General features: G+C 45.4%; 11 protein-coding genes across 11 annotated transcripts; 5 read left to right on the forward strand and 6 right to left on the reverse strand.

Moving 5' to 3' along the window:
- Positions 1 to 62: 62 nt before the first annotated feature.
- On the forward strand, positions 63 to 1513 carry SAPINGB_P003183 (uncharacterized protein; the record flags this gene model as incomplete). The annotated part of the gene is made up of 2 exons (XM_031997901.1): positions 63 to 307; positions 352 to 1513. The coding sequence occupies 2 exons, from the start codon at positions 63 to 65 to the stop codon at positions 1511 to 1513; spliced, it is 1407 nt and encodes a 468-aa protein (XP_031853792.1).
- An 81-nt stretch (positions 1514 to 1594) lies between these two features.
- SAPINGB_P003184 (uncharacterized protein) lies at positions 1595 to 3847 on the reverse strand (the record flags this gene model as incomplete). The annotated part of the gene is made up of 1 exon (XM_031997902.1): positions 1595 to 3847. The coding sequence occupies one exon, from the start codon at positions 3845 to 3847 to the stop codon at positions 1595 to 1597; it is 2253 nt and encodes a 750-aa protein (XP_031853793.1).
- A 2052-nt stretch (positions 3848 to 5899) lies between these two features.
- On the reverse strand, positions 5900 to 7564 carry SAPINGB_P003185 (uncharacterized protein; the record flags this gene model as incomplete). Its single annotated transcript, XM_031997903.1, has 1 exon — positions 5900 to 7564. One exon carries the CDS (start codon positions 7562 to 7564, stop codon positions 5900 to 5902), a length of 1665 nt encoding a protein of 554 aa, XP_031853794.1.
- Positions 7565 to 7935: 371 nt separating this feature from the next.
- On the reverse strand, positions 7936 to 8348 carry SAPINGB_P003186 (uncharacterized protein; the record flags this gene model as incomplete). The annotated part of the gene is made up of 3 exons (XM_031997904.1): positions 7936 to 8024; positions 8076 to 8182; positions 8263 to 8348. The coding sequence occupies 3 exons, from the start codon at positions 8346 to 8348 to the stop codon at positions 7936 to 7938; spliced, it is 282 nt and encodes a 93-aa protein (XP_031853795.1).
- A 430-nt stretch (positions 8349 to 8778) lies between these two features.
- SAPINGB_P003187 (uncharacterized protein) lies at positions 8779 to 9978 on the forward strand (the record flags this gene model as incomplete). Its single annotated transcript, XM_031997905.1, has 1 exon — positions 8779 to 9978. The coding sequence occupies one exon, from the start codon at positions 8779 to 8781 to the stop codon at positions 9976 to 9978; it is 1200 nt and encodes a 399-aa protein (XP_031853796.1).
- Positions 9979 to 10076: 98 nt separating this feature from the next.
- Positions 10077 to 13502, reverse strand: SAPINGB_P003188 (uncharacterized protein; the record flags this gene model as incomplete). Its single annotated transcript, XM_031997906.1, has 3 exons — positions 10077 to 13157; positions 13217 to 13351; positions 13425 to 13502. 3 exons carry the CDS (start codon positions 13500 to 13502, stop codon positions 10077 to 10079), a joined length of 3294 nt encoding a protein of 1097 aa, XP_031853797.1.
- A 421-nt stretch (positions 13503 to 13923) lies between these two features.
- SAPINGB_P003189 (uncharacterized protein) lies at positions 13924 to 14688 on the forward strand (the record flags this gene model as incomplete). Its single annotated transcript, XM_031997907.1, has 2 exons — positions 13924 to 14260; positions 14324 to 14688. 2 exons carry the CDS (start codon positions 13924 to 13926, stop codon positions 14686 to 14688), a joined length of 702 nt encoding a protein of 233 aa, XP_031853798.1.
- Positions 14689 to 14831: 143 nt separating this feature from the next.
- SAPINGB_P003190 (mitochondrial 54S ribosomal protein uL15m) lies at positions 14832 to 15680 on the forward strand (the record flags this gene model as incomplete). The annotated part of the gene is made up of 1 exon (XM_031997908.1): positions 14832 to 15680. The coding sequence occupies one exon, from the start codon at positions 14832 to 14834 to the stop codon at positions 15678 to 15680; it is 849 nt and encodes a 282-aa protein (XP_031853799.1).
- A 43-nt stretch (positions 15681 to 15723) lies between these two features.
- SAPINGB_P003191 (uncharacterized protein) lies at positions 15724 to 17130 on the reverse strand (the record flags this gene model as incomplete). Its single annotated transcript, XM_031997909.1, has 1 exon — positions 15724 to 17130. One exon carries the CDS (start codon positions 17128 to 17130, stop codon positions 15724 to 15726), a length of 1407 nt encoding a protein of 468 aa, XP_031853800.1.
- Positions 17131 to 17212: 82 nt separating this feature from the next.
- Positions 17213 to 17938, reverse strand: SAPINGB_P003192 (uncharacterized protein; the record flags this gene model as incomplete). The annotated part of the gene is made up of 1 exon (XM_031997910.1): positions 17213 to 17938. The coding sequence occupies one exon, from the start codon at positions 17936 to 17938 to the stop codon at positions 17213 to 17215; it is 726 nt and encodes a 241-aa protein (XP_031853801.1).
- Positions 17939 to 18200: 262 nt separating this feature from the next.
- On the forward strand, positions 18201 to 20096 carry SAPINGB_P003193 (uncharacterized protein; the record flags this gene model as incomplete). The annotated part of the gene is made up of 1 exon (XM_031997911.1): positions 18201 to 20096. The coding sequence occupies one exon, from the start codon at positions 18201 to 18203 to the stop codon at positions 20094 to 20096; it is 1896 nt and encodes a 631-aa protein (XP_031853802.1).
- Between the last annotated feature and the right edge of the window lie 35 nt (positions 20097 to 20131).

Here is a 20131-nt window from a genome sequence, read left to right on the forward strand (position 1 = left end):
AAAGTATATAAACACTTTGATTTCCCTCCCCCTTCTAACATATACACATCGCCAACAAAACAATGTCTCAAAAACTAGCGTATTCTGCTACTGGAAAGGCCCTTCTTGCGGGAGGATATCTCGTTCTTGTTCCTGAATATAGCGCATACGTCGTTGCGCTATCAGCACGAATGCACGCCATTATTCATGGCTCCCCAGTATCTGGAAACAAAACAACAATCACTGCGCAAAGTCCCCAGTTTGCACAGGGAAAATGGCGTTTTGAAGTTGATACTTCTGGTCCTAATGCTTATCAGGCTATGGTTGCGTAAGTACTTTAGATTAACACCAAAGTCATGCCTAACTGTATAGAACACACTTCCCACAAAATCCGTTTCTAGAGTACGCAATCACTGTAGTCCTGAGCTATCTCCAACCCATCCACAATTACAACATAGAGCTAACAATCTATTCAGACGATGGATATCATTCTCAAGACGAAGCCAAAGGCAATTCTGACTCCCGCTTTCATAACCACGACCTTCCAATCCATAAAGTCCCCAAAACAGGCCTGGGATCAAGTGCCGCTTTGACTGCCGCAGTGACGGCAGCTCTGCTTGGCTTTTATCGATCTCTTGGAGTTCCTCTCAATGCAGACTCAGCCACACCTACTCTCTTAGACGTCAATTCACGTGCCGACCTTGTTCTCGTGCATAATCTCGCTCAACTTGCCCACTGCACGGCCCAGGGCAAGATCGGGTCAGGATTTGACGTAGCTGCAGCTGTGTTTGGGTCTCTTGTGTACCGTCGGTTCCCCGCGGCTGCAATTGCAGCTGTCGCAGATCTCGGCCACACAGCCCGCGTGCCCCTCGGCGATGATACTATCCCGCAAACAGCTGCATACCTGAAAGCAATGCGCGAACTGGTGGATGCACCCATCGACAATACAGAAGGCCCATGGGCACCGCTACAGCTGGAGCCGTGTGCCATGCCACGTGGAATTGCAGTGCTCATGGGTGATGTCCGTGGTGGGTCTGAGACTCCAAAGCTTGTCAGCACGATTCTACAGTGGCGCAAGGACAAGCCCGAAGAGGCTGGGCGCGTATGGACGGCGCTGAATGCAGCCAATATGGGTGTTGTTTCTGCTTTAGCAGGGCTCCGTGCGCTCGAACAAAAGTTGGGTCCAAAAGCGTATGACGAAAAACTTTTGGCTGGCGAAGGGCTGGACGAGCTCGGAGAGCAGTTGCGGCTGGTTCGCAAGTACTTGAAGGAGATGACGGATCTGAGCAAGGTACCCGTGGAACCTGAGGAGCAGACGCGGCTGTTGGACGCGTGCGCCAAACTGCCTGGGGTTGTGGGTGGAGTTGTTCCTGGCGCTGGAGGGTACGATGCTATTAGTCTTGTAGTTGTTGCATCGGCCATTCCTCAGCTTAAGGAGGCTTCACGTGAGCTTCCCATTAGCTGGCTGGACCTGCGTGAGCAGAGCCAGGGCTTGGTTCAAGAGGATCCCGAACATACTCAGTACAGCGTTTAAAAAAAAAATTTGAGTATTTTGCTTATTGAAAAAAAAAAAAAAAAAAAAAAAAAAAAAAAATTATAGCTTTATATTTAGAGTTTAATAATAAAAAATCTCTGGTGGATCCGGATCCATGGTATCATAAAAATGAGACAAAAATAGTGTATAGTCGTCGTTATCTTCCAAGGCACTCTCGCGCAGCGAGTCTGGAAGCGACGTCATATACCTATTGGGAATTGATCGCGTGCACATGAGCTTTACAGGCAAATACTCGTGTGGAATTCGGATTGGGAAATATGCAAGATTGAGTTTTGCACGACGCAACGGGCCGGCCATCATGGGCATGGGGTCTCCTGGGGCTGGGTTAAGTACAACGAGTTCTTTAAGGACTGGAGAAACGGAGTGCGGGAGTAAGGAGTAAGCCGTAGCAGCAGGTGCCACAAGCGAGTGTAAACATGGCATTGGGAAAGGTCGAGCGGGGACGCGCATCATTGTGGGAGGACCGTCAATGGATAAATGCAAAAGCGAAGCCCAGAGGGGACCCGGACAGTGCAAAAAGGAAACGGAGCAAGTTCCAATTACTAGCCGAAGAGCATCGATTGTTGTTAACTGAGCAAGTGAACTAAGAAGCCTGGAATCGTCATCTGGAGCAGCTGTGTGGAGGGTAAGGGCACGTACACGGTATTTTTCAACCAACTGAATGATGGGGACAAAGTCCAGGTAGGGTGGGAAGTCATAAACACGAAGCGAAGCCAATGGTGGTTTACGTCTGGAAACAGCACTCTCCACGAGTTTGGCAAATGCTGGGACAAACTCAGAACATGTGAGAATAAATGCACGGTCAAACATAACGCCAAAGTCTCGGAGCTTGGGAACAGCAGTGTCATTCATGTACTCAGCAAGGTGTGTCAAATCCTCAGCTCTCATGTGTGGACCAGCCAACCGCAGAGAAACCTTGACAAGAGTTTTCCCCAGCAGGGGTTCCGGAGCCAGGTTGGTGAGTGCTGGAGCGCTTATATTTTCAAGCGAGACTCGCGAGTCTTTAGTCAACAACCCTAGCATAGTTTGTGCAAAGCGTATTGTTGTGAGGTCCAGTGCATCGAGTGTAAGAAACCTAACATAAGGCAGCTTGGTTGCAAGTTCAATCACTGCATGGTCATCTGCATCAATTTGAGCAACGGATAGTTTGTCTCCGTAGTCTGCCCCTGGACGTACACGTAATACACGCACGTTGCGCCGTCGCCGGCCGCTTCTGCGTCCCATGAGGTCTTTACAAAGAAGCCTTACGGAACGCCTGGAGAGATACTCTCTACGACAAGCAGTGTAGAATCTAGGGGATGCGCCGCCACGGAGGTCCAAGGCTGTAAGGCGGAGTGTACGAGTGGCGATTGCTGAGTGGAGGGTTGTACATGTGGCTGCAAGGGCCGGTAGATCTCGGGGGTCCACAAATGAGATGAGTTCTCGGAGAAGGAGGTTTGGGAGAGTTTCAAGGTCTGAGCGGACTCGTGTTTTAGCAGACCTTTTTCCAGGGAGGTGTTTGGATGTGTGTGACTGGTGTGAGGATTGTTGAGGTTTTAAATGAGGTTGAGGTGGAGGTGGAGGTGGAGGTGGAGGTGGAGGTTGAGATGGAAGTTGAGGTTGATATTGATATTGATATTGAGGCTGAATTTGAGGTTTTGCGTGGACCTGGGGTGAAACTTGAGGCTTGGCTTGGGGGAGCAAAATTTGATTCTGAGTTTCTTGAAATGTTTGCGTGTATTTTGGAATAAGCGATGGTAGTGGTATCACAGGACAAGTTCGCGGAGATACCGCTTGTTCCATAAGTGAATCGATTTGTCCAGAACTTGACAAACAAGATTTGAGTGGTACTGAAGATGTGAATGACGACATGGTCATTGGCTGGACCCACGTTACCGGATTTATTGTATCCCATGAGGCAAAAGGTGTTGGGGGAACACGTTTAGAAGTCCATGATGTTGACTGGTTTTGTGAAAGAGATGGCAGTTGCAATTGAAGTTGTGGAGGAGCTTGGAACATTCTCGGGACGGTTTGAGAAGATGGAGGTAGGTATTGTGATGATGAGAGGGTTGAAGAGAGAAGCTGATTACATCCACACCGGGACTCGCCATGTAGACCTGTGTATTGATGGCTATGGTGGTGGTGGAAGAGGTTGTTTTCCCTGGGAGTGGGCCGAGAAAATGACCCAGATGAGATTGATGATGATGATGATGATGATGATGAACTCTGGATGTCATTACAGGAGTTTAGGCGAGTCCGTTTTTCTCTTTCACGTTCCCATGCTCGAAGGTTTTCTTCGATTGTGTCGAAGCCGAGAGGTCTCTTTTGTGACATTGTTGTGAGTATGGAGTTGAATTTATAAAGTAAAAGAGTAGAAGAATTAGAAGAAGAAAATTAATTGATTCAAAAGGACTTTTTTGTTTATATTTATAGGCCCATTTTTTTTTTTTTTTAATTTGGAAACTTTTTATTTATTCCGTTAATTTATTTTATTTAATTATTTTTTTTTACCAAGATTGATATATATATACGTTTTTTTTAAAAAAAAAAAAATAAATTCTCTACCAGCAGTTAAATTTTGAGTTTTTATACTGCTCAAAACGCCTAATACTGGAGGGGGAAGGAATTAAACCAAGATTTTGAGCTTTTACTAACAACAACAACAACAACAACAACATTAAAAAAAAAAAAGGTCTGGCCATTTTTATATTTTTTTTTAAGCATTCATGCTTTCTAAAATACATACTAGTTATTAAAGTCGCTCTCTTGAAAAAAAAAATTGACCTAGAAAAAGCAGTGGCCTGTCAAAAAAAAAAAAACTTTGGACTGATGTGAATCTGAAAAAACTTTCTCAGATATAGGAAAGTCAATCAGCCAAAATTACACAGCCTTCCAAATTCCTTTTTTTTTTTTTTTTTTTTTTTTTTTTTTGATAAAAATAATTATATTTTATAATGTATCCCCTAACTAGCTTTCTGGGCTTAGTTTGGAATACTTCTCAAAACTGACTGCCACCAAAGTTGACATTGACAGTGTACTTGCTTACTTGCTTACTTACATACTAGTAATTAATTATTTACTTATATACACACATACAAAGTTTTTGTGCACTGAATACTCTTTAGAATTACGCTCTATTATAACCACTCAACTAAACTTACACTGCAACCAAAGCACTTCAAATCGAAAATGGAAACTCATCCTAGTCAAAATTTTTATGCACATTGTTTTGATGTTACCACTAAGCTACACCTTTTTAATTTAATTTTATTTTATTTTAGTTTTGTTTTTTGCAAGCAGTGTAAAAGTACCGACCATGGCCGGCAAAGCTGGCCGGTATCTATTTCTCTTTATCTTCCCTACCCTTATTTCTTTTACTTCACTTAGTCATAATTAAACTCGTTTTAAAAAAAAAAACTATTCCGTGACCCACTTGTAGAAGCTACATAATTGTATTCCATGCGGTGGGAGTATATATTCTTGGTAGCTGAATTCTTGCAAAGTTTGAGCTTAAAAAAATAAAAATCAATATTAGATATACCACCAAAAGCCGCACACATTAAAAATTACTTCTTTGGGAACAATTTTTTTTTAATTACAATAAGTATTTGTTACAATGATTTCATGGTAACAAGAAAAACTATATTCATACTGACTCTTTTTTGGCTATTCTCTAGATTACAAGAACTAGAAAAGATCAGAACTTATCCATTTAGATAGTTCAATAAAATCATTTTAAGCCTACTACTATATATCTCTTTTGTAAATCTCTTTTATAAGTCTTATTAATTACTTTCATTTTTTCAGAATACGTGGACTTTTGTTTAGGAAAAATAAATGTATGGAATTTTGGACATTCAAAATGAATACATAACAGATTTGCGGTATATCAGCTTCCCACCATCTCTAGAAAGAGTGTAGGGGGAGTATATCCCTCAGCCAAACCTCTGACTACCCTAATTAACAAGAAAACTGACTCTTTTAATAAGTCTAATTAACATGCAGGTGATTACGGGCCCTATCTTCTAACAGAAGAGATTAAGGAATATACATGCATCCATAAAGACAAACTGAAATGGATTGAGACATACACCCAGGGTTTCCCTATTTACGCGCACAGACCGAAACAACATACCCCCTAAGACTGCAAACCTCCCAAAGGTAGGAAATTAAAAAAAAAAAAAAAAAAAGAAAGCATTAATGCAGATGTTATACAAATAAATATGACAGAGTCTCCACCTATTCTTAAGCCTATATAAATATTTATATTTGTTGATAATTATTTTTGGTATACTACTTTACAAAATAATGTATTAACTGAACTCAATGAGCCCATTTATTATTAAATTAAATTATTTTCTAAATTATACATTAAAATCCAAGCAACTATGCAAAAACCTCAGAAATGGCACTAGCAAAAGCCTTTGCACCAGATTCAATCTCCTCAGAAGTCAAATTATCATTAACAACAACACGCAAGCCCTGAACAATATCAAACTTTTCAAACCGACCAAGAACCTGCTGCCGCGAAATAATAACACCACGGGCAAGTGTAGCTTCAACAATTCGCTGGTAGATATCAGCAAGCTCCTCCTCAGCAACCTTGGCCTGCTTAACCTTGATTAAGGCCTTGTTTATTTGTGGAAGATATGCTCTGTGCAGCCGAACAACCACAAGCGGGCTTTCCCTGCGAGACACAATATATGCGTACTTGTTAAACTCAGAATCCTGCTCAAGCGTGTTGACAAATACATTCACCTTCTCACGCAGAGATGAAAGAGCCAATGTCTCATGTGCAGGATCAGACAGGTACTCACGCACAATTGCAGAGGTGTTGCGTGCAAGGTACGGCGGCATGGTGGCCGAAAAGGTATATGCCAGCGAAGTAATTTGCTGGTGGTCAACCATGAACTTCCACCCAGCGCAAAAGCCACCGGCGGATCCACCGGCATTGGCCAGCGATGCAATCGTGAAATCAACGTCACGGCGGTCAACTCCACAAGCCTCGGCCAACCCACGGCCGGTCTTACCCAATACACCAAACGACCACGATTCATCAACCATCAATCGAAACTTGTACTTGTTGCGAATTTCAACCATCTTAGCCAAATCAGGCGAGTCACCCGAATACTCAAAAATACCTTCCGTGATAATGATGCGACGCGGCAATGAGCGGCTGCGGTGCATCTTAATTGCCTGCGCAACCTTAGCCTCAAGGTCCACCATGTCATTATGTTCATACCATAGAACATTGGCACGCGACAGCAAAATACCCTTTTGGATCGAAATGTTGACATTTTTGTCCGCAACAATATAGTCACCACGCTTAAAGAAACATGGAATCACAGAAGAGGGGGTCGCAAAGCCCTGAGAGTACAAAATAGCTGCCTCGGTACCCAAAAACTTGGCCAGCGTGCTTTCACATTCAACATGAGCATCCTGATTACCGTAAAAGCCAGCTGGACCACAGGATCCAACACCATACTCGTGGATGGTCTTGACGGCTTCCGCGCGTACGTCGGGCCGAACGCCAAAGCCAAATACATCAGTCATGGTGAAATTGAGGTACTGGTTGGGATTGACAAGTTCCTGAGAGGCTTGTGAATAATCAACAATCGTAGTAGTGAGTAATGCTGCGTCAAGCTTGTTGGGGATTGAAAGAACTTCTTTTTCTGATGTCAGATGGACCCTTGGTCCGTTGGGCCCCTTAATGATGGGCATGTTTGCCAAGGTACGTTTTTCAAGATCGGTAAGCGGCGAAACTAAAGGTTCGGGTTCCCAATCGTCGACCAGCTCGTCGACCTCATAGTCTTCGAGATGGACGTAGTTTTTCTTGGTTGTTGAATACTTGGAGGCTAAAAAGTATCTGATGGCAAAAAGCAGTAGTAGCAGTTCAAGAAGCGTGCGGATGGGATCGTTTTGGTAGGACGACTTGATGTAGCGAACAACAAATGCAGAGCCGGGTACTGCTGAGACTTTGGCGACGGCCGACTCTACAGTGGAGTTGACGAGTTCACCCAAATCTTGCCACAAGCGGTCGACCTTTTCCATTTTTGATTAATGATTGATTAGGGAGATGTTTTACAAAATAAAGGTTAAAAAAAATTTGGTGGTGATGTTTGATATAAAATTGAAAAAGGGGGATGAAAACAAAGGAGGTACGGGTACACTAAGCGACAACAAATAAAGGTGGCTGGTTGGCGAGCAAAACCACGCACAAAGTTACCACTAGGTAAGTCAAACTTACTACAATACTAGGCCTGCCTAAAGTGGAAGCCAAATTCATTCATACAAGTTAAAAAAAAAAAAAAAAATTAAAATCTACTCAGAAACTCCATTAATATTTTATAGTACAAAAAAAAAAAACGACGAAAGGAGGAGAATGGGAGAGAACGTCATGTCAATAAAAAAGGGAAATATATCTACTCATTGGCGACCAGCTTCTGAATGGCGCCCTCAATCTGCTCCTCAGGAACACCCTCCAAGCTGAGCTTGGCTTCTCTACCAAATTCTAAATCTATAGTTAGCATTGATTGACATTTGTGCTCATAGATAGACTTACCGAATCGTGCATACAGCGTTGGTCGGACACCAGCGGCTTCTCTAATCAGAACAGGAGTGCTGGGGTTGTGCTTCTTAATGACGGGGTAGGCTCTGGAAAGGAAAGTTCTAAACAAAAAGTTAGTTTTTAAAAAAAAAAAAAAAAATTAAAAAAAAAAATTATTGGGGAAATTGTCGGTAATGCATACTTCAGAGGAGCGGAGGCCTCACCGGTCTGAGAAAAGTGGAATCGGAGCTCCTTGAGGGCTCTGGGGAAAACGTATTTGGAAGACATTTTTTTATATGGACAGTTTGATGGTGTTGGTAAAGGTGTTTGAGAGGGGACTTTTTCAATAGGGGAAAAAGAGAGAGAAGAGCCTTTAGGCTTGGTGAGAAAAAAAAAAAATATCCAACGCGTAGAACTGAGAGGGTTGGGGTTTCCAAGGGAGGTTCTTACGCACATGAATCAACCAGGCTGTGGTTGGTTGATAAAAGTTGCAACTTCCAAGTGGGATGAAACTTTCTCGTGACAATATATACACAGTCGGGTCTAGGGAAAATCAGTCGGGTCGTTATTCACGTGACAATATAACACGGCTGTTGCGCCAGCTCACCCACAAAGCAAAAGGGTTTAGGACCGCTCGTCTAGCCAAATCTCCCCCTTTATTTTATTTTTTTTTCACCACCACAACCATAACCAAAACAAACCTCAGACCTATATTCTAATGACAGTCAAAGACACAGTCAAAGACATTCCAGGGCTCGACAAGCTACCTAACTGCACGCTTGGAGTCCCACCAACAGAACGTGCCATTGTCTCTATCCCAGACCTTGAGTCGGTTCTCATCATTGGTGGCTGCGGGTTTCTCGGCCTCCACCTCATTGAAGAGTTTTGGCGCGTGGCTCCACGGCGGCCGCGCATTGCCGTCTTTGACATTCGCCCCCTCGATGCTTCCGTCGTCTCACCCACTTTTTACTCTTTCGATCCGGCTCAGATTGAATCTATTGTCGGCGATATTACGTCTCCTGAAGACGTGGCTGCGGCTCTCAAGCGAACACGCCCACAACTTATTGTCCACTGCGTGTCACCCGTCCACGGCCTCGGTAAGGACATTTACTATAAAGTCAATGTCCAGGGAACAGAAAACATCATCAAGCAGGCGCATGCAGATTCCACAGTTCAGGCACTTGTTTACACTTCATCTGCAGGCACAGTCTTTAACGGCACAGACCTGAAAAACGTGGACGAATCTGTCCCGTTCCCTAGCCCTGCCATGGACGCGTACAATGAGACCAAGGCCATTGCCGAGACTGCAGTTCTTGCTGCATCCGATAAGACTCCAGCAGTGGGTCCTGATTTCTCAAATTCCTTGTTGACTGTGGCCATTCGTCCTGCAGGCATTTTTGGTCCTGGAGACCGCCAAATGATTCCAGAGCTTCGCAAAATCCCTTTCCGTGGCCAACACAAGTTCCAGCTTGGCAACAACCATTATCTCTTTGACGTGACTTATGTTGGTAACGTCGCTTATGCCCATGCTTTGGCTGCACAGCATCTGCTCGCTCATGACCAGGCCGTGGCAGGCCAGGCGTTTTTTGTGACTAATGATAGCCCCATTTACTTTTGGGCCCTTGGCCGTGCTGTCTGGAAAGCAGATGGCTTTGAGGACCCCCCAAAAGTCATTCTTCCACGCTCTGCCGCCATTGCCATTGGCTATGTTTCCGAGTTTGTGTCCAACTTGCTAGGCAAGGCACCAGGTCTCACTCCCTTCCGCGTCCGTACAGTCTGCGCAGACAAGTACTACAACATTACAAAGGCAAAATCTATTCTGGGGTATTCCCCACAAACTGACCTTCAATCGGCAATCACCCAAACACTTCAATGGTTGGACGAACTTGACCACAAAAATCAAAAGATAAAGGCGTAAATAGTAATTTTTTTTTTTAATTTAGAAACTCTTTTAATTCATCACTGTACTACTACCATTGCTACCACTTTTTTTTTTTTTTTATTTATATTTAATTTTTAAGCTCCAACCAAGTCGGGAAGATAAAGCTGGATATAGGCAAGCCCCACACCAGCCAACAAAAAGAAAAACACCGGGTTCAAATCATAATAAGCCAGACATGCAGCCATGGCCAGTAATGGAACCCATGAAGTGACAAGCTTGCTTGCTCCAGAAACAAACTGAGCTACAGGAATTTGTGATTTTTCTTGAGGTTGCGACTGCGGCGTCACAGTTTGCTCCTTAACTTGTTCCTGCTCAACAGGAGCCACACCTGCAATAATTTCAACGCCATCCACATCGCGAGCCAGAATTGAGTCCTCGAGTCCCACACTAGCATTTGCTACAAACTCTTCTTCTTCAGCGCCGGAAACAAAAGCGTCATCTTCCACAGAAGCCACAGAGCTGTCACCCTTGTTCCCCTTAATTCCCTTCATCTTTTTCAGAACCTTCTTAAGCTTCTCGGTAAACTTTTCTTTAAGTGACTTCTTTTTTGAGGGCTGGTTGCTACCATCGTTGCCACCATCGCCATACCAGTCAGTGGGGATAGCAAACGAGTCTTCAGTTGTGGACGAGGGCTCTTCGACACTAGTGGATTCAGATTCAGATTCAGATTCAGAAGGTTCTAAAGTAGTTGATGGAGTGCAGTCATCTTCTTTAGACTCTGAAGTGGGTTCATAAGATGGTTCAGAGTAAACGGGTTCAGAGTACACAGGTTCAGAGTACACAGGTTCAGAGTACACAGGTTCAGAGTAAACAGGCTCAGAAGGCTCAGGAACCCAACTCTTAGACTTAGTAAACCAACCTTTAGTCTTAAACGAGCTAGGTGGTTCAGGAACCCAAGTTTCAACTTCAGTCTCAGTCTCGACAACAGTAGTTTCCTCAACCACAGTCTTTGTAGAATAAACAGGTTTGGGAGTAAACGTCTCGACAATAGTCTCAATCTTGGTATCGTAACCAGGATCCCAAGTTTTGGTAGGCTTAGGAGCCCACTTCTTGGAACTAGACTCAGGAACCCATGGTTTAGTGCTAGGTTTTGGAGTCCAAGTCTCAATTTCAGTCTCAGTCTCTGAAACAGTAGTTTCCTCAACCACAGTTTTCGTAGAATAAACAGGGTCTGGACTATACGTCTCAACAATAGTCTCAACAATAGTCTCAATATCAGTATCAGTATCAGTATCGGGCTCAGGCTCAGGCTCAGGGACCCAAGTTTTAGTTTTTGGCTTGGGTGACCAAGTCTTGGAATAAGTGCTAGGCTCCGAGACCCATGTCTCAACCTCAGTTTCTGTCTCAATAACTGTAGTTTCTTCAACAACTGTACTTGTAGAATATACAGGTTTTGGTGTAACAGTCTTGATAATTGTTTCAACCTCAGTGTCAACTTCAGTTTTGGGTTCAGTGTCAGGTTCAGGTCCCCAATTATCAAGTGGAGGCTCCTCAGATTCTTCAGACTTCCAATCAGGTTCTGGTTCAGGATACCAAGGCTTGCTATGTTTTATAGACGATTCCTCTTCAGATTCAGTGTCAGGCTCTGGGACCCATGTCTCAATCTCAGTCTCAGTTTCAACCACAGTGCTTTCCTCAACCACAGTGCTTCTAGAATAAACTGGCTTTGGTGTAAAAGTCCCTACAATAGTTTCAACCTCAGTTTCAGGTTCAGGAATCCATGTTTTGCTCGACAACTCCTCAGGCTCAGGTTCAGGAACCCACATCTCAATTTCAGTCTCAGTCTCGACAACAGTGGTTTCCTCAACCAAAGTCTTTGTGGAATAAACAGGTTCTGGGGTAAACGTCTCAACAATAGTTTCCGTTTCAGTATCAGGCTCAGGTTTAGGAACCCATGGTTTAGTGCTAGGCTTTGGGGTCCAAGTCTCAACCTCAGTTTCAGTCTCTACAACAGTAGTCTCTTCAACAAAAGTCTTGGTAGAATAAACAGGTTTTGGAGTAAAAGTCTCGACAATAGTTTCAATCTCAGTATCTGGTTCAGATGCCCATGTCTTAGTACTGGGATTTGGAGAAAACGTCTCAATCTCAGTCTCAGTCTCAACCTCGGTAGTCTCTTCTACCACAGTTTCAGTTGAATACACAGGATCAGGAATGACAGTCTCAATGATGGTCTCAATTTTGGTGTCAACTTCAGATGAAAGTTCTTCAGGGAAAAGAGCAGTTGAGGGAGTGCAATCATCTTCTTCATCATCTTCGCTAGACTCTGAGACAGGCTCTGAATAAATTGGAAGCTCAGAGGAAAAGCCATCCAAAGCAGTAGAGGGAGTACAGTCATCTTCATCTTCATCTTCAGAAGTGGGTTCAGGGGAAGGCACAGGGGCAGGCTCTTCAGAACTAAAATCAGGGATAGGGAAAAACTCAGTGGGAACTTCAGTTGGGATTCCGGAAGTTTCAGAAGCCGAAGAATAGCGACCCTTTTTTGGAATATACTCTTTCCATCCACCTTTCAAAAAGTCCTTCTTTTTGCGCAACAAGTCAAAATTGAGACCTTCGGCAATATTGTGACCTAACGATGCAGCACGGAGAATATCCTCAGCCTGCTCAGGAGTCAATTGTGCACGAGCCAGTGATTCATCAAGACTGCGCTTAAAGTCAGCTTCGGTGAGTTCTTCATCCACACTTTGGCCTTTAATTTTCTGCCAAATTTTTTTAAACATTTTCTTTGTTGTGCTCCCCTCTTCTTCATCCTCTTCGTCATCCTCCTCGTCATATTCTGAATCCGGCTCATCATCCCAGGAATCATCGGGGTTATAAGTGGGGGCAGGCTTCTTCTCCTTGATTGGTTTCGGGGCAGGCTTTAAGGCTGGCCTGGGAGTAGGTTTAGGGTAATACGAGGTTGGTGGTTCCTCATAGTCATCATTCTCATCGTCACCACAGTCAGATGACTCAGAAGGAGCAAGGGGCACAGCATTATCCTCCTCAAACCCTTCATCTAAATTATCTTCTGGAATAGTGCCCCAATTATAGCCCAGATGGCTGTGGTCATCACGATGTTGCATGTCCGAGTCGCCTTTAAAGCGGACTGCGGCATAGTCAACTGTTTGTGCGAGTTTGCACTGGTCTTCAATGCTAGCCTTGACATACTTCATGTCATCCTATTACAGTTAGCAAGTTGTGGAGAAAAAAAAACGTTTAACTAGAAGATGCAACATACGCTTTCAGGGCATCCCTGGTAGCATTTTGCAGTAACGTCACGGGCATAAGTGCATTGACAGGAAAAGTCTTCGGCAGCACAAATAGAATATCCTTGAGAGACTGAGAGTAGGCAGTTTTTGAGTTCCTTATCCTTCTAAAAATTAAAAATAAAATAAAAAACAGTTAGTACAAGGCAATTCAATAACCAATTAGTACCCGGGACAAACACAATGGGCAGGAATTTCTTGAGCAGCAGCAAGATAGCCAGCGACCGAAGCCAGCAGCACGGAAAAAGTTTTCTTCATGGTGAATTGAGAATTGTATAAGAGACAACGAGCAAAAGAGAAGAAAGAAGAATTGAAAAAAAAATGAAAGAACTGAATGTTTTTATAGTGAGATTGAGTGTCTAGAATTACTGTTGAGCTGTTGCAAAAAAAAAAAAAATTAAAATAAAATACCATTCTTTAATTGCGCCGCGATTTCCCAAATAGGGAATTTAACTGTTGGCCGAGAGGCCTCCGCCAGCCGTAGGGTCAATGAAGAGCCCCTCCACCACCCCCTCATAAGCCCAAAGTCCGCGTACAAACAAGATAACCCCCACACAAAAAAAAGCCAATATAAATCACCGCAAAGTCCCTGGAAATCCTCTCTTTTTCCCTTCTTTTATATATATATATTTTTTTATTTCAATATTTATTCTTTTACTTTCTATTCTCTTATTTTAAAATGTTCAGATCTCGTCTTTCTATTGGCGTCCGCTACAACTCTTCTCTTGCGACTTCAGCGCAGCTCGTCGAGCGTCTAGCGCGCACATCTGTTCGCGCCGCTCTGGCCAAAACGGCTGGAGAGGTACCCAAGAGCGAATCGGTCGAGAACGCGCTTGCAACTGCGATTGAAGCAGAAGCTGGTAATGTGCGCTGGGTTCAAGAGCTGCTCAACAAGACTGAGGGTGGCGGATACATTGTTCCTGAGGCCGGGCTGCTGAACCATAACATCTTTTGGGGCGATATGGACACCTTTTCGCACGTCAATAATGTCATGTATCTGAAGTGGTTTGAAACGGGTGAGTAATAAAACCTAGATCTTAAGTGAAAAAAAAAACAAAAATTACTAACGGCCAATATAGCACGCGTCAACTTGTTTGGAATCTATGGCAAGCGATACCCGCACTTTAACGAGTTCATGTCGGGCAAAGGAGTGGGACCAATCATCCGATCTTGCGAACTTGCATGGAGATATCCGATTACTTTCCCCGATACAATCACGGTAGTTCATAAGGTGGAGCCTCTTACACAAAAAGATCGGTTTTCACTCAAGGGCGTGGTTGTGAGCCACAATGCGCGCAAGGTGGCTGCGCGTATTTCTGAAATAATTGTAACTGTAGATTATGCTAATGGTGGCGTCAAGGCACCGATCCCTGACAATGTGCGCTCGGTGCTTGAGTCCCGGTTGGAGTTGCAAAGAGAGCTTGCTCCAGCAGAAGATCAATAATTAGTAATGATTAGTAATAAATTTTGTTTTTTTGTGTATTGAATTTTTTTTTCTTGTAATTTTTCTTCTTCACCACCGCTTAAAATTTTTCATTTTAATACCCTTCTCCTTCTATCCCCCCCCCAAAATACAGCCAATCACCAATGCTTAAATCACTTTTTTCCCGACGCCAGCCTGTGGCTGTCTCGGCCATCCAGCAACAGGTGCGCTCAATCGCCTTGATGGGCCGTCTTGGTGATGCCCCTGGCGCCCAGAAGAATGAGCACCGTGTGGGTCGCGGTCCCAGTTCTGGTCGGGGCAAGACATCTGGTCGTGGTCAAAAGGGTCAAAAGGCCCGCAACAAAATCCGCTCGTGGTTCGAGGGTGGTCAAACGCCAATCTACAAGCTTTTCCCCAAGCGTGGGTTCAAGTCGCATATCGATCAACCCCAGTACGTCAACCTTGGTCGCCTGCAACAGTTCATTGATCAAAAGCGCATCGACGCCAGCAAGCCCATCACCATGCGCGAGCTGCACACTTCCAACCTTTTGAATAAAGTCGGAGCAGGCGGTGTTAAGCTGCTTGCCGGAGCTGGCAGCCGGCTGAAGCAACCCATTACGATTTCGGCGACGCGTGCATCCGAGGCAGCCATCAAGACGATTGAGGCAGCCGGCGGCACCTTCATGGCCCAATACTATACCAAGCTTGGTCTGCGGACGCTTGCACAGCCCGGATACGTTTTGCAGAAGCTGGGCCGGATCCCGCTGCGTGCCAAGCCCATTTCGCGCAAACACGTTGAGTTTTACCGCGACCCTGAAAACCGCGGCTACTACCAGGCTTCTCCTGCTCCCACTATCATGGAGTCGTCGCGCGGCGTCACTCTGCGCAGCGTCAAGCAGAGTCCGCTGTTGACACAGCTTGCTGAAATTGAGAAGCAAGAGGTTGTCAAGACTGGACTTGCTGGGTTTACTGGGTCTTCTGTTGTTGGCAGACCCCAGCCCAAGAAGAAATAAGTCATGTATATATTCATGTTTTTTTTTGTAAATATTCTAAACTCTACCATCCTGAAAATGAGCTCTTTTGGAGTGTTGTTTTACGTTTCTTGTGGATCTTCCAGTTACTTTCGCCATTGTCGACTATGGCAGATGCAGGTCGGGCTTTAATGTACTTGCCGATGGAGCCTGTTTGAGCGGAGGATTTTTTCAGCCATGGCGAATCGTCCACTTCAGGTTCTTCTTTTGGCTCTTCCTTTTTTGTTTCTACAAATGGGTCTTGAAGAATTCGTATTTCGTAAATTTCAATTTTCTTCAACGGCCGGTCTTGGGAATCAACATCGGTACGCTCCATGGCATCCAACACGTCCAGACCCTTGATGATTTTGCCAAAGATGGTGTGCTTGCCGTCCAGATGCGGCGCGCGGCGGTATGTCATAAAGAACTGTGAAGTAGCAGTGTTTTTCCCGCGATTTGCCATAGACAGAATTCCACGCGTATCATGTTTGTAGGGGGTATTTGTTTCGTCCTTGATAGGCTTTCCTCCGAGCTCAGCACAGCTCTTGCCTCCTGTGCCTGTGCCTGTAGGGTCACCACCTTGGATCATGAATCCGCGTACGTTTCGGTGGAAAATGGTATTGTTGTAGTAGTTTGAGCGGGCCAGCGCCAAAAAGTTATAGACAGCAATGGGGGAGTACTTTGGCCAGAGTTCAAGAGTCATTTCGCCTAAAGACGTGGACAAAACTGCGTATCCTGGTTCATTGTAGCGTTTGGGAACAAGCAATCGCTCGAGAGGTAAACCGAGCCGCTTAGATTCTGTAGAAATATCAACAGAGGTAGATGTGACAGATGCAGCCAGATGATGAGTTGTAAGACCTGGCGTTGGAGGTTTGACGTCTGGATGAGCGATTTGTTGTAGTGGTCGTTTGGGATTTGGTTGTTGGACTTCTAGTTTTTTTTGAACACCGGCACCACCACGCAGATGGATAATGTCCGATTTAATGAATGGTTTCTCAGAAACAAGATCAACGAGATTGCCAGTTTTCAAGCACATTTCTTTGATTGTGGACATGAAATAGACGTTACCTGAGGACTTGATAACAACGGCATCGCTGAGGGTTTGAAACTCTTTAAAAGTGACTGGGTCAACATATTTACCTTGGTCGTTTTTAGCCAGTTTAAGCTTGATAAGTTCTGCAGCACGTTCCAGAGGTTCTCGGGTAACAGGATTGATTTTCTGGCGCAATATATACGGCATGACATTTTTTAAATCAAAGACGTTACCATGAAGGTCACAGACCGCACATGAGGGGTCCACGGGCTGCTGAGACACAGAGCACGTCCAAAATGGAAGAGCAGCAGCCAGCTGTGAGGGAGCCGTTGAGCCAGTTTTTTTACCTGAGGAAGATGCATGATTTCCCTGGGCCCATTCAGAATGCGTGATGAAGAGCTTGTCTGTGTTTTTGCCCATTTTGAATGTTTGGTTATTATAGATGAAGGAATTTTTTTTTTTAGAGAATTTTTAAAAGAAGAAAAAGCGAAAAAAAAAAAAATTACATAATAGGATCGTTGGGATACGCGCTGACCATAGTGTCCATGAGAGATTCTTTGAGCTGGGCGAGCTGAGTATACGAAAGGGAATCGCACACGCGAGACATCCACTGCATTCGCGAGCGGATCTTCTCCTGATCAGTTTTGTGGAGTTCGGGTTTATTGTCGGTCAGCACACGAAGCTTTGCGCGCAAAACAGCTGTATTTTCAATAGCTTTTTCGATATCACCAAGGGAATCAACGCCGCGCTCAATGTCCAGTCGGATCCGACGGGCAAGACGTGGGGCAGAACCACCAGTTGACACAGCGACTTGGAGAGGCCCACGGCGGATGGTCGAGGCAAAGTAAAAGTCGCACAAGGGCGGGACATCGGCAATATTGACGGGGATACCAACACGCTTGCATTCTGCGTGAATAGCACGAGAGATATCCGGCGCATCAATGGCAGTTAGAACCATAGAGTATAAAGGTCCATCTGGCCCAGAAAGCAAGTCTTTGATGGAGTCTTGAGTGACAGTGATGTTGATGTAGGTGATGGTCGGATGAGACTCAATGTAAGCCCGCAGATCGTCGTTAGGAAGGGCTGGAGCAACAACGGTGACAACTGCATCGGCAGAAAGCAAAGATGAGACACGGCCGCAAGCGACATCTCCACCGCCGACTACGAGAACCGGTCGGCTTTTAACTTGCCACGCGATAATGAGGGACCCGCCGGGTAGGACGTTCATGTTAGTTGGTATAGGAAGAGAGAAAGGTTAGTCATGATTAGTTATCAGTGACTGATATTGATATTGATGTTAAAAGCGGGCCGGGCACAGCCACGCTTCACTCTGACAACGAATTTTTTTTTTCTTTTTTTGTTTTTTTTTTGTTTTTTTTTGTTTTTTTATTTTTTTATTTTATTTTATTTTATTTTATTTTTTTTAACACCACCACCATTAAAACCTTTATCTTAAACTATCACCACTACCCTACAAAGTCTACAAAACCATGAGCCAGCACGACTTCAACTTTGACGCGCTGTTAAATGATATGCTCAATGGCGTCGCTGACACGACCTCAGTGCCTCAGAGTGTACCTGTTCAATCAATTTTCCCCGGGTCTCAGCAGCAACAGCAACAGCCTCAGCAACAGCAACAACAACAACAACAATACTACCCAGTCGCGTCGCTCTTCCCAGTATCGCAGCCGCAAGCCGTCGCCGCCTCCGCAGTTGCAGCATCACCTACAGTCTCTACGGCCGTATTTGATCCAACATCAGTATTTACACCTACACCGCAAATATACACTCAGAATCAGATACCTCCAACTTCAGATCCTCTGCTGCAGTTCCAGCTTCACCAAGATGTTCAGCAGCCGACAACGTCTATCCCGGCACCCGCATCTCCATATCTTGTTCCTTCAAACGAACTCGCGGTGCCAGGCCAGTATCGACTACCTGGTAGTAGCAACGTTAGCAGCGCGCTGGCGTCGCCGGCAGGCAGTAATTACGCTAGTCCGCGGGGGAGTTTTTCTGGCGGGCTGCGGCCCGACGATACTCCAGTGCTTGTTGACGACGGGAGCTTGTTGATTCCCCAGCCACGGCATCGCCGGTCGTCTAGCGTTCACTCAGACGCGTCGTCACTGCTATCTGGTGCGCCTTCGCCGCAGCTTCCGTTATCTCATTCGCCTTATATGGAAAGCATAGATGTGAGCAATTTAGAAGGTGCATTATCGACAGCGTTTTCAATCAGCGATCCTGCCATGCCTGCCACACCGGAAATCACGGTGGAAACTGTTGACGATGTGGCCTCTGTATACTCTAACGCATCGGCGTACTCGGAATCTCCAGCACCATTCACTCCTGGACAATTTTACTCTGACATTGAGCCTTTCCCAGAGATGGACTCTGGGGTTGTGCTTGGGTCTGCGTCACCATTACCGCACGCGGGTGCGGCGTCGCTATTGTATCCACCCCTAACTGATTCTCCGCAGAACCGGCGCCGATCTCAGTCAGACTCTGTTCTAGAGGGCCCGGTGTTCCCAGGAGGATTTTATGGTGGATCTACGTTTGGGTCAAATGTAAGTTTGGCTAACGAGGCTGAGCAACTAACCCTGGCAGTGCCGGTGGGAGGGACCCACATTAAAAATAGTGGGAACGACTTTTTGTCACCAGCAGACGCACCGAGACGAAACTTAAGGACGTCGCGGTCTCCTTCGCCGCGGTCTCCATCACCGCGACCGCGCGTGGTGACAAGCAGAGAACACATTTTAGAGATGGCCGGGGCGCCTGTGGGAGGCAGTGGTGGTGGGACTGGGACGCGACGACGGTCGGTGAGACAGCACCCTGCGCAGCATATGTGTCCAATGTGTGAAAAGACATTTACACGAGCATACAATTTGCAGTCGCACTTGCGCACGCACACCAACGAGCGGCCGTTCAAGTGTGGGGTGTGCGGTAAGGCGTTTGCACGACAGCACGACCGGAAGAGACATGAGGACCTTCATAGTGGGCGCAAGAAGTACGAATGTTTAGGGGTACTCTCTGATGGTGTGACGCAGTGGGGGTGTGGTCATAAGTTTGCACGTGCGGACGCGTTGGGGCGGCATTTTAGAACAGAGGTCGGGAGACAGTGTATCCGGCCGCTAGTGGAGGAAGCGGACAGAGAGAAAAAAGAAGCAGAGGAACAAGCGGCGGCGGCGGCATTGGCAGCATCGGCTGAGGTGCCGATATATCAGGGTGGAGTTGGCGCGCCGGCATTGACGCTGTCGCCGCCCACAACGGGTCCCGAGGTGGGAGGTGGAAGCACGGTGGAGCAAAGAGTAGTTGCTGGAAATGGAGGGGAGTTTCCTGCGGCGCTTTTACAACAGTTCCCTGTTCTTGCCAATTTTGGGATGGACGCTTAGAATAAGTAATTTTTATGATTAATGGTATATATCTT

The sequence above is a fragment of the Magnusiomyces paraingens genome (assembly GCF_902498895.1).
Source record: "Magnusiomyces paraingens strain CBS 517.90 genome assembly, contig: contig2, whole genome shotgun sequence".
NCBI classification, from domain to species: Eukaryota; Fungi; Ascomycota; class Dipodascomycetes; order Dipodascales; family Dipodascaceae; genus Magnusiomyces; species Magnusiomyces paraingens.